The sequence below is a fragment of the Anneissia japonica genome, unplaced genomic scaffold, assembly GCF_011630105.1.
Source record: "Anneissia japonica isolate Jap-2015-1 unplaced genomic scaffold, ASM1163010v1 scaffold3940_len624931_cov186, whole genome shotgun sequence".
Classification (NCBI taxonomy): domain Eukaryota; kingdom Metazoa; phylum Echinodermata; class Crinoidea; order Comatulida; family Comatulidae; genus Anneissia; species Anneissia japonica.
Window position 1 is genome coordinate 298,715 of NW_022713530.1, and position 13,163 is coordinate 311,877.

The 13,163-nt window shown below is 34.0% G+C and overlaps 3 protein-coding genes across 3 annotated transcripts in view; 2 read left to right on the top strand and 1 right to left on the bottom strand.

Moving 5' to 3' along the window:
* Positions 1 to 1,520, bottom strand: part of LOC117108466 (mediator of RNA polymerase II transcription subunit 29-like) — a 3,671-nt gene extending 2,151 nt beyond the window's left edge. The window contains exons 1-2 of the mRNA XM_033250479.1: positions 1,306 to 1,520; positions 661 to 719 (exon numbers count right to left, since the gene is read on the bottom strand). Coding sequence (XP_033106370.1) covers positions 661 to 719; positions 1,306 to 1,491 — 245 coding nt within the window. The 5' untranslated portion in view covers positions 1,492 to 1,520. The remainder of the gene's footprint in view (positions 1 to 660; positions 720 to 1,305) is intronic.
* Positions 1,521 to 1,726: 206 nt separating this feature from the next.
* LOC117108488 (RNA polymerase II-associated factor 1 homolog) lies at positions 1,727 to 10,203 on the top strand (the record flags this gene model as incomplete). Its single annotated transcript, XM_033250502.1, is given in 14 exon segments — positions 1,727 to 1,909; positions 2,357 to 2,380; positions 3,281 to 3,495; positions 4,089 to 4,155; positions 4,537 to 4,638; positions 5,296 to 5,344; positions 5,473 to 5,529; positions 5,965 to 6,033; positions 6,482 to 6,585; positions 7,162 to 7,278; positions 7,509 to 7,637; positions 7,879 to 7,981; positions 8,897 to 9,077; positions 9,577 to 10,203. Coding segments are annotated over 14 exon segments (1,503 nt in total). The 5' UTR covers positions 1,727 to 1,862.
* LOC117108484 (phospholipase B1, membrane-associated-like) overlaps positions 10,072 to 13,163 on the top strand; it is a 13,625-nt gene continuing 10,533 nt past the window's right edge. The window contains exon 1 of the mRNA XM_033250499.1: positions 10,072 to 10,132. Coding sequence (XP_033106390.1) covers positions 10,072 to 10,132 — 61 coding nt within the window. The remainder of the gene's footprint in view (positions 10,133 to 13,163) is intronic.

A 13,163-nucleotide genomic window follows, 5' to 3' on the forward strand; every position in this document is an offset into this window, starting at 1 on the left:
CAGTATACACACTTTTGGGTGTTATTGAAATAAATTAAAAATAATAATTTTAAAGTTATTATTTTTTAAAAAGATATTTTATATTAAATTTAGATGACCACTTTCATCAAAATTAAAGTTCAGGGTAAGTTTCCTGGCCTTTGAATATTAATAATAATCATCACATTTCAAATCGTGAAATAAATACTGGTGTGATAATTTTGCTGTTTGTAATTCTTTACAGATGATTGCATAATGTATTCAGTTTCAGATTTCAACATTTTATAAAGCACAAGAGCAGCTGTTACTAGAAGTTTAGCCATGTGTAAAATAAAAGTGTTTCATATTTCTAATATGACATTATAATATAAGTATATATACTGGTCACACTGCTTGTGTCCTTGAGCAGACACTTTATCTGCATTTGCCTCTCTTCACGCAGGAGTATAAATGGGTACCTGGTAGGAGGTGAATGATTCGGAATGAAATTGTAGTTCTGAATTCTAAAAATCTAAATATAGAAATTAATATAGGCCTGGGGCCTTTTGGCAATGGATACAAAGCGCTTGGATATGTAGAAACCCGATCAATAACTTTCTTCTACCCTAAGGGTCCCTCCGTGTCTTGCAACCCTTGCCCTTTTTGGACCTTAGTACACTATATGTAATTACTTTTATTTACCCATTATTGTCAACAGCGGCATTATGAACAAAATTTTCAGCAGCAATCTTCATCAGGTTCTAGAAAATAAAATGAACACAGTAATACATATCAAAACTTTTTGGAAGAAAAAAGTAAATACTGTATATGCTATGCCTAATTTCAAGTAAAAGTGTTTTGCCTATGCTATAGTATTGTATAGTATTGCATTAAATTTATAGATTTATTAAAATAATCATTTATTTAAGTGCTATTTAATTAGGTATAATTAACCGAAGGCAAATATATCATTGTTATAACATGACTGATGATAAGACTCCACTGTCAAATTTTGTTTTAATAAATCATTCATATTATTAAACAGAGCTTTTTTTTAGAAAAAGCATTGAGTGAGTTAGGCATGCTTCTAGTAGTGATGTTTTTGTGCAATTTGTATGGCATGCTATTTGTACGTAATAATCTGGCAAATTTCACCTCAATAACAAAAAGTACAGTACAAGTAAAAATAAAAAGTTAGCGGCCACTATTAAGTTGTGTTAGGCTAGGCTTGTAGGCCTACCAAAATGAAAACTTTACGTACGCCTACGCCGTTTAAATCGAAGATTTACCTGGCCCAGCCTGCCCTAACTAGGGCCTAGGCCTAGGGCTAGGCCTAATTTAACTTACACTAAGCGACTTGTTAAGTTGGGGTATATCAGCTTTAACGTTTGAAATTGGATTATTGTCTTGTTGACTTTGTTGAGAACTATGATGGGTGGAGCTATGAGCAGGCTGCTGGACGCCAGGGGCAACAGCAGGAGCCCCAGCAGAACCAGGGTTAGTTATTCCGACGCCTGGTTGAACGGCCGCCATGACACAGTAGTAGTAGTACTACTGTAAGTGAAGTAGCCAACTTATTTTGTTTGAGCTAGGTGGTCTACTACGATTTTTAATGTATAAATAGTTATTATTTAATCCGTTAAAATATGAGGTATATGTATAAGGTAATTAAAATTAATTTTAATTAATTTTATATATAAATATCTTTAAATGATTATATTTAAAATATTTATGAACTATTAAGTATATTTTTTCCGTGCCCCTAACTTGATAAAGATATGTGCGCATGTTTGCTAAGTGAATCCTAGGTCCCTAGGCCTAGCGAGTGATGAGTTATTTTTTCAGAATACTACTAATTGTTGGCCTTTTTGTTGATATCATCAGTAACTAAAGAAAATCCAAATATGCCACCAACAATCCAAAGTGGTAAAAGACTGGACGCAGATAGAAGGTAGGATGAAATTTAACTAGGCTAGGCCTAGCCTTGGCTACATCTGCTGTCGCGGATGGGCCTCGTCGTAGTGTAGGCAGTCCTAGGCTACTGTAGCTCTAGGCTAGGCCTAGTTTGCTAGACCTATATTTTATCAAGTCGATATTACTAAATTATATAATTTTTAATTACTCCCCTTTTCTTTTAAATGCCATTAATGTTTTTTATAGCAATTTTATTCAATGTAAAAAAGGTTCAGATACAGTAATTAACAGTAAGCCATGCCATGCCATTAATAATAAAAATATTATTATTAATATAGGCACTGAATAGGAATACAGTGAGTGTCCCTAGCTGTTTTGCCACCCCTAACCTTCTTTTTCATTACTGAGATAGCCTATGGTACTGTTACTGCTAGATAGATCGTTAATAATATTTTACATTCCATGCTTTTTATCTCCTTTTTAGACCACGATCATCTGGACCCCCAAAGTAAGTACTATTTCAAATGCTATTTTTGAACTTTGATTTCTTGTGTTAATAGTCAATCTTGTCCCAAATTTGAATTGTTTTTATACCGCTCTTTTTGACTTGTTTCTGGTGGATTCTTCATCCATCACGATTTTGGCAAAGCACTTTGTTTACAGTTAGTGCTTAACACCTTGTAAAAAGAAGTTACTTTCAGAAAATGGTGCAAACTTTAATGGGTGGTTGGAGCATGCATCATTTAACTTTGATTTAGAATGAAAAAAATTGATGATGAGAATGTATTGTATTGTACGCTGAGGCTAGGTCATCATCAATTCTATTTTCAGAGAATTCCTTGCACAGCTGAGTTGTTGCAGTTGTGTAAGATTTTCTGTGCACAGTTCTTGCATAGTTTGACACTGCCATTGTTTAAATAAGTTTTGTAACCTACTCCGTGTACAGGCACCAACACCATATGCTTATATTATTTAGAGACCCATGTTTCAGCAATTTTTAAAAATATTGTCTGCCTAAAATGGTCCATGCACATTCACATTTAAAATTTCTGACACATGATATAATTTGATATGGAAGTTCATTGACAAATTTCCTTTTTAAGATTTAAGAATTTCAATTTTCAAAGAAAATTTCTTTTCGCAGTTTCTGTGTCGGTAATATGGCAAGGAATATATTTGTTTATTTAAATTTTTAATATAAAACTAATAATTTACAAATTAAAAACTAATAATTTACAAATTAAGTAATTTAAATTGCATTTTTATCATTTTTTTTAAAAGTTTAACACAGAAAGCATGCAGTATCTTTTACTGGAGTATAATTGGATTATTTTTATTGGATAATTTAGTGCTATGTACAGTACACAACACAACCATAACTTATGGCAATGTATTTACTATTTTTCAGATCTGATTTGGTTTGTAGGCCAAAATACACAAACAATCTTCCAGACATTCCCTTTGACCCAAAGTTCATCACCTACCCGTTTGAGGCCAACAGATTTGTTCAGTACAATGCAACGTCGCTAGAACGAACATTCAAGCATGAACTTTTGGCAGAACATGACCTTGGGGTCACAATTGATCTCATCAATCCAGACACATACAGTATTGATCCAAATGGTATGACTTGTAGGATGCACTTAGGGAGCAGCTTAGCTCAGTCGGCTAATCTAGTGGTAGTCACTGTGTGTGCGCTGAACCGTGGAGATCTCTAGGTCCCCGGTTCAATTCCCATCACTGCCTCTCCTTGTGTTTCAGCTGGAGGGCTCAAATACAAGTTACTATAGCACACCGTCTGTCAGATGAGACATTTATGCCTGTGTGCATTAACGGAAAAGGGTAGGGGATTGTCTCACAGTGTACTGCCCATTCACCACCATGAAGGACCCCACTGGAAATAAGTCTTCTTCTAGACTTTCGTGGGCTATCCTTGGTGTTTACACCGAATAAGTCCAATCCAATCCAATCCAATGCTCAGTCCTAATGTTTTGTATATATACTTCAATAAAGTGATTTGTTTGTGCACCTATAATATATATGTTATTTCTTAAATTAAGCAGCCCCTACTCTTCTTCCTGTATTGAAATTACATTGTCTTTTGTCAAATATATGAACAAAATTATTATAAGTCATTTTATTCCAGTCAGGTTGTTTCAGTAGTAAAAAATAGCTGTGTATTCTTTGATTATGGGTTGATTTATTTTTTCTACTAGTAACATTGGATCCTGCTGACGAAAGACTCCTTGAGGAGGACATATCAACTCCTGGCGATTCTAAACGGTAAGGGTTTTGAATTTCCTACAGTATTCAAGCATGTCTCTCATTTCATATAAATTTTTTCCTAAGGTGAACAACTTAGCATTTCAGACCAGATTTTAAAAATGCTCCCCGACCAATCAGCTGGTTCATTGTAACACTGCTACAGCATTTAATATTCACTTTACTGTACAATGATTTTATAAATTTAAATGTTTACACTGGTACTTGCAATTTACAAGATACATAATGTTAAATAGTGCAGTTGGAATGGCTGAATTTTTCTAAGGAGTAAAACTTTTATTCTCTGAAATATTTGTTTACAGTATTTCACCCTTGCATGTTACTTTACATAGAATGTAACATTTTATTATATTGAGCATAATCTTTGTTTTGTTTGTACAGGTCAAAACAACACAGTAAGATGGTGTCATGGTTGCGGAAAACAGAGTACATATCCAGTGAATATAACAGATCTCAGCATAGAAGTGATAAGGTTGAAACCAAGCAAGTATACGTATTGCTTCATTACCATGTTTGTGTTTTTTGGAATGTGTTAGTAATAATCAGCATGTGCAGGTTGATAATCTCAGCAGTATCATCACAATTTTTTATTATTGTTTTTATTATTAGTGGCATCATAACCATTATATCATCATTATCAACATCATCATTATCATATCAATCGTCACCATCTTCATTGGCTTATCATCATCACCACTTTCATGGTCTTCATCATGATCACCATCCATATTGTCTTCATCATCATAATCATCTTTGCTGTCATCATCATCATTATCCTCTTCAACATCTTCATTGTAATCATCACCATTGTCATCACCTTTTAAGCATTGACATGATTATCATCATTATAATCATCATTACTATCATAATTATCATCACAATCATTGTCTTCCAAATATTAATTATGAACATCATACTCTAATGATATCATCATTACCCATCATCCTGCTCAAAGTGAAGTGTATATGCCTTGTTATGATCATTTAGTAATTATTATTATTATCATCATCATCTTTGTCTTGACACTGTCTGTTTATCCTCATAATATTCATTAACCATGATTATTATCAAGAGGTTTTCAAATGAGGAAAGTGTGGAAAAGTACTGTAAACTCATGTTACTATTTATTTTTATTTGCAGAGTTGCATACAGTTTAAAAAAGCAATTCACAGAAGAAGATATATATAAGGTGATTATTATACTAGTTCATGTAATATTAAAATTAGTTAGCAAAAGAAAATATAGTCATATATTTTGTTGATACTGAATTTGTAACACTAATTATTTTTATCATTATAACATGTTCATCATTTACAGGACAGAGAAAGTCAGCTACAAGCAATTGAAAAAACATTTAATGATGCCAAAATACCTGTAAGTGCTCAGGACATTCTAAATATGGTTTGAAATATACTTTTTAATTTATAAATATTTATATAGAGGAGTAGCAGTTTGTTTATTGATTATTATTAGCGCAAGTTGTTTGTAATTATCAATTCAAGCCAAACTTTGACATTTTACAAAGTGTGAAGTGGGAGGGGCAGGAAGAACGTGAATAGTAAGCAATTGTATATAGGCATAGAAATTTTAAAAAAGTTTTAAGCTTTTGTTTTCAAATTTCCAATTGTATGTTTTATATAATTTAGATAATAAAAGTTTTAGAAATTTGAATTTTTGAATTTTTGGGACATAGTAGAAATTTGTTTATAATTAAAAACTATTAAATTTTTTTTTAAAGATGAAAGATATGTAATATTGCAATGTATATATTTGTATATGCAGTTGAATTCTGTTTTATGTTATTTGTAGATTAATAAGCACTACAGCAAGCCACATGTATCACCTGTAGAAGTTATGCCAATATACCCAGATTTCAAGGTAAGCTGGTTATATGTAATGATATTTAACGATGGTATAATTTAAGCCTGAAAATTGCCTAATAATTATTAGTTCAGCTCAACATTACTGATGAGCTGGATTAGGAGCCCTCTTGTACCAATACTATTATTTTATTCCCTACAAATAACATTAACTACATTGTCTAAGGTGAATTAACCAGCTTGCAAGCTACAGCGATTTTAATTGCTTTTGTGAATCCTTGCCTCTTTAGGTTTACGCTTTTCTGTAATTTAAGTTTTTGTTACTTGTATTTTGACTTTTTTTAAATGCTAATTAAGTAATAAATGAATGAATGTACAATAAAATAAATAATTAAACAATAACATGAAATAAATTATGGATAATAACCTATTAAGCTGATAATAGGCTGCTTTATCATTGGTTAATGTTGCTTTTAAATATAATCTGTTATTTTTTCTTTTATAAGCTATGGGCTAACCCCTGTGCACAGGTCATCTTTGACTTTGATCCAGCACCGAAAGGAAAAACAGTTGCTGTACAAGTTGAAGAAATGTCACAGGCGATGATCAGGTAATTACAACACATAATTATTTATGCTATAGTAACAGTAGTAGCAGCAAAGGCAGTAAGTGCAAGCAGCAGCAAAGGCAGTAGAGATTGAGGTTTATTGATAATAAAAATTATAGAATGTTTGTATATTTTGATAGATAAAAGTTAGTCACTGTGGCTTTAGCTTTGAAATAGTGTATCAGAAGTAATAAGGAAAATGCAATTTGTAAAAGCTGATTTAACATTGATTGATTGATTAATTGTAGCACTCCAATACAATGGAACTTAATGGAGTTTAAATCAAACTTAGCAACTGACTATTTTATAACAGAGCTAGGAATACGTGCATGTCCTACAGACACAGTGTGTCCCACAAACACACGTGTGCTTATGCTTTTACACTGTCACTTTTTGGACCTTAGCAGCAATATCCAAGGAACTGGGCTTAGCTGAAAAGTCCATTTGTCAGATCATTTTTAAAGATAGCTGTAGCCCATGTAAATGAATCTAGTAAAGTGTTCCACTAGATTGGCCATCAAGAAGCATTGCATTGAATTATTTAGACATTATACTCTACTTTTATTTCTTTCCAAACAGAGGTATGGTTGATGAGAGTGGAGATCAATTTGTAGGATACTTCTTACCTTCGGAGGAAACACTTAGGAAAAGGAAGCGAGATACCGAGGAAGGGGTGGAATATTCTCCCGATGATGAGTAAGTACCAAGACAACTTAGGTAAACTCTGAGAGGTGATTATAGGATGCTATATTAAAAGCCTATATATTATTTATTACTGTTGAATAATATGTTGATATACATACATACTGTATATTATTATATAATTTAACATACTGTACAATCATATGCTTGTCTTCTTCTTATATAACATACTTAAGTTGCATACTTATGTAATGATTGTGTTTCAATGCACTGTACTTTTAAAGGTATGAGTATAAGATGGCTAGAGAATACAATTGGAACGTTAAAAACAAAACAAGCCGGGGCTACGAGGAGAACTATTTCTTTGTATTTCGAAAAGGAGAGGGTGTTTTCTACAATGAACTAGAAACCAGGTAAGAGTGTATGTATATATTGAAGCATGGAGGATGTAGTCTTTAGGCTTTTTAATTCAAAGGTCATGAGTTCAGATATGAGGCTGACCCTATGTAACATGTTTGCACTAAACCTGGAAACAGTTGCAAATTAGCATTGGGAGGTCAAAGGGTTAAATGATTGATTATTAATAATATTCGATAGAATAGATAACTGATCAATTTAAAAATATTTACTAATTTTTAATTAAATGATCAATAGGGTACGATTAAGTAAAAGAAGAGCAAAAGAAACAGTTTCTTCCGGGTCATCGGTTCTTGTTGTTAAACATCGGGAGCAATCGGAACAAGAGTTGGTAGCACAGGTGAGACGGCCAATCATCATCTTCATTCTCATTCTTCTTATATTTTATTTACAAAGTATCTGTCTGTTTTATATTTTATTTATTTATTTATTTTGTTTGAAAATGGTAGCATTGTCTAAACATAATTTAAGTCTACATACACTAATTGAAATGTATGATATACTGTAATCATCATCATCTTTTTGATAATGATTGGTATCATCTTCAGTATCAATATCATGATCATTGTCATCCTCATCATCACCATCATTATTTACATCAGTTTTACTGTATTGATTGATCTCCATTTCCTCCGTCTCTTATGGGAAGGAGGGCCAACTTCATATATGGAGGCTTTGGCCTGAAATGACAGGGACTGTGAGATGAATCATTAATTATCATGAAAGGTGTACTGGTTCTTTATAGTGCACATAAGCCAATCGTGTACACTTCGCCTACAGTTTATAGTCCTTGTCCGAGAAGAATTGTTCTACCACAAGAACCATGGCTCAGCGTGCCGCTCGAACCAGCACTGGTGTTGTGGGGCCCCTGCCTTAACTGCTCGGCCATGTACATTCCTGATTAATATTAAATTTATTTAAGGCCAAATTAAAAAAATACTAGTTTCTCATCCCCTCGCGCATCTATTTTCTCTGCCTCACCAGATACATATGGGGATACATATGGTGCTTCTTTTTTTGCTTTCAATGTGTCTAATTGGTAAAAGTGAGAAAGTAGTAGCTGTTTCTCATTGACCATCTTGGATTTGCCATTTGCCAAAAAAAAAGTTCCCTCATTCTCCTGTTTTCAAAATATTTAGGATGAGAAACTATGTGGCCTAATATGATGATACTAATAACAGTATTGATGCCACCGTTTTTATAGCCTTGGACTTCTTGATTTGATGTTGCACTTGCTTTTCTTGTACATCTATAGAGTGCAAGGTTAACACAACTTGATAACCAAGTGCAAGAAGAGGAGGAAGAAGAAGAGGAGGAGGAAGAAATGGTAGAAGCAACAGCAGAGGATGAAGAGATGGAAGATGCTGAGAAGGAAGAAGGAGAGGGAGAAGGGAGTGATGACGAGAATCAGAATGAAGGGAATGAACGAGTATCGGGTAAGTTTTTTTTAAAAATTAAGTTTAATGTAAGATGCGAACTGTTATAGTTATTGAAATTATTACGTTATTTGATGATGTTTTTTGCATCAGGAGATTTAATATAAATGATGCAAGTATTTGGGAACCTACTAAGCATTCAGTACGATAACACATCAGGAAGGGCAAAACATAAAACCTAATAAATATCCTCATGCAAAAACACATCGTTGAATAGCATAGCAGCATTGGGGATCAGATTCAACATGAGTCACTAAGCACAAGCTATGTGGGCTAGTGGTTAGGACACCAGGTTAATTATCTAGAGGTCATGGGTTTGAAGATTTTTTTTCAAGTACTTGGGAACGTACTGACCACTCAGTACTATAACACACACATGCAGGTAGGGCAAAACATGATCCACACAATTTCAAAATTTTTCCTAATATTAATGGTTTCACAATTTTGCTTAATGTATACTTGATGTTAGAATCTTTTACTATTTGTATTTATATTGCAGGTGGGAGTGATGAAGAAAAAGAGGAGAGTGGAGAAGAAGATGCACAAAATGCAGAGGAAAGTGACAAAGAGGAGAGTGAGAATGAAGAAAAGGAAGCTAGCGAACACGAGGAGGAAGCTGGGGAGGAGGATGAGGAGGACGAGAGGGAAAGGAGGGAAGAAAAAGACGAAGAAGAAATCTTTGGAAGTGCAAGTGACAAGAGTGATAATGAAGCTGTGTCGAGCGAAGAAAGTGATTAATATTTTTTTACGCTGTTTGTTGATTCCATATGTGGTCTTAGCATTTACACTTACATGTGTGATGATCATTAAGGATTGGTGCATAGATACATCAAACACTTTAAACATCATGCTTCTTCCATGGATGAGCATTACATTTTCAGCATTGTGAGATTTGAGATTTTCATGGGGTTTCACAACAATGTGCGTAATAGTTATTACCAATGGCATAATTCCATAAGCTCCTAGGCAGAAAGCCCCGGTTCACCACTCCAGAATGGCAGAGAGGAGATCAAATCCTAGCCAGAACCCAGTGTTAGTTGACTGTTTGAATATAAGTAAAACTATTGATGGCGCTTCAAAGAATCTTCGACCAATAACAAATACCAAAAAATATCAAATGAATGACGATTATTTTGTAAAAACCAAAGTTGATTTATGGTTGAATACTCAATAGTTGAATACTTTAAATGATCTTTTCAGTCGTTTTTTTTAGTTGGGACGTTATCCACACTTCGGGACTTCATGAGCGAAAATATTTTACTGACATATAGCCCCCGTCATTTTCTCTCCCCCGAGCCCCATAACTCGTTGTTACACCTCTGATCTTTACAGGCATTATTAAAATCTCACTGAATCATGGATGTACAATCTAATAGAAACAAAATTGAAGTAGAGATAGCCCCAGTTATTGATAATTCCTAACATTATTGTATAATCTATTATCTATATATTTAGTTATGTTAATAATAATAAAAATACTAATATATATATATTCCTGCCTGAACCTTTTTTTATACACCTGATAAGAAAGATTTTCATTGAAGGACAATGCTACTCTCCCCTTTGTACCCCTAGTTAAGGGGAAAGGTGTTACACAGCAGAGTGCTTAGCCCCAACTTTGTAGTAATGGACTAATAAAATGCTTTCTTTACTCTATGATATAACTAATGATGGTAAAGTCAGCATTGCTAAAAGCTGTAGATGACAGCATGTAGCGATTCTATGGAAACCAAGCTTAAGGGCTGTTGATGTGGTAAAAATGTGTAGAACTTTCTTTAGTCTAAAAATGCTACCAACGTTTAATATATTTGTTTATTTTATTATTTAACACACTTTTGTAAGTACTGCACTGTAATTTAAATAATCTCAGTGCTCTTACGAATTTGTTAATGTGAGGAAGTCAGTCAGGACAAATGCAAAAGCACACATAAGGCTTGATCTTCATCACTGGTGCAGATCCATAGAAAAATCTGGGGAGGAGCCATGCATTGCATTTTTTTTGGGGGGGGGGAGGGGGTACTGCATGGTCAATTGTAAAATAAAATCAGTAAGAGTACGCAAATATAGAACTTTTAGAGCTATCATGCAGTTCTTTAAATACCATTTTCTTTGCTATCTCCTCTTTTGGGAGTGAGGGTGGACTTTAGCGACCCCCCCCCCCCCATTTCCTGTGGATCTGCCTCTGCATCACAAGTATTGTTTGCTGTATAAATACCATTAGAGAAACTTTTTAATAAGTATAAAACAAGGAAATCTTTTCCTGATTGTGAATTGTGTACTATACATTTGCTAGACATCTTGGTGTATTTTTAGTCCAGTTCATTTTGTATGTATAGGTAGATTGGACAAAATAAAACATAACCAATGTACATTTGTGTTGTATTTGAAGTGTTGTAACTTGAACATGTTGTTAGACACACATTAGTGGCACACACGGAATGCATTGTGCATCTTGTAAACAATAGTTTACATTATACTAGTTGATTTCAAAATAGATGATAAACATACAAAATAGAATGTCTAATAATAATCTAAATGATAATATATATAATGATAGTGTTAATGATGGTTTTGGTGATAATAATGGTCAGGCCTGTAGCCAGGTTTCTCCAAAAGGGGGTTTCTCTGGGTATGGAGTCTAGGGGCAGGGGGGGGGAGAAAAGTCCCAGTGGGGTCAGCAATACCCCCAAAGCAAGAGGATTTTTGTGTTTTTTATGTGTTTAAATAATGCTATAAAAGCACTTATGTTTGAAAAAGAGTCTGGTTGGGTCTGCAGTGCATTAGTTTTGTTGAGGACTCAGAAAATTTGAGGGGGTTTGCGAGAAAAAAGAGTGGGGTTTGCTAGAAAAGGTGGTTTTTCCTGAACTATAAAAACCCGCCTAGGCTACGGGCCTAATGGTGATGATGATGGTGATGGTATAATGATGATGGTGATAGTAATATTGTAATGTCCGTACAATTTATCTCTATTGTACTTTTCACACTCGAAGATTCCTCTTCTGTAACATTCAAAATTCACGGAGAATGTAGAACTGATCTGATGTCGCGTTATACTCTTAGAAATTATATTATTGTTGGAAATTGAATAAAATAAAAATATAGGCCTGTACAGACACATCCAGGGATAACATATCGGAATATTCGTTTCATTCCGCCCTCAATATTTCGCTAGATAATTATTTGAAGAGCAATGCAAATATTAGTATAACTTCTAACAACTTATCAAGAGTTGTAATGCAACATCACATTACACCCTGAAGTGTAAGCACTAACCAACTTTTTTTAGAACAGCTCACGTCCTATGCTATACGTGTACACAGAAGAATATCGACCAAGCACAGTTAACATCAAATACAGCTTAAGTGATGAGGCTGCCTGGTCTGATTTTGCTCCTTTTCAGTCGATGCTTTGCTCAGCGTGATGATGGTACGTATATCATGCTAACGTTTGCTATTTTATAATTAAAGCTCTGTCCAGACTATCGAACACTGTTGTATGCCCATATATAGTCATGATGTACCTATATATGGTCATGATATGATGTCCTCATGACCAGATTTAGACAGGTCAAATAAAAGTTGATCATCTGATCAGGGCTTTAGAATTAGGATTTTTATATTCGAGGTAGGCCTACTCAATAAACCTTATTCATCATCCATATTTAGAATATTCATAAACACTGATATTTTGGATTATTTCCAAGGGTGACATATCCCTGCACAAAACAAATGCGCTAATTCAAAGAAACTCGTGAGACAAGTTGTCTTCTACTTAATTAAATTCCATATAGCAGAGGGATAGGAACTTTGCGGATATAAATCTGGTGCTCTACTTTGGTAAGGGGATTAGACCGTCCTGTCTTAAAGAGAACTGTTGGGAGGTGGGACACGGGAAGAGAAACGGAAAGTTAATTATTTTCAATTGATCAGCAAGAGGAAATAAATTGTCTACTGTTATGTCCGTGAGCTGAAGAACGCTTGCAATATCCAGACGAAATAATCAATTGCGGGATTATTAAACTAACATTTATTTGATTATTATAGATATGGAATTAAATATACTAGATATACCTAGGCTACTCATTTG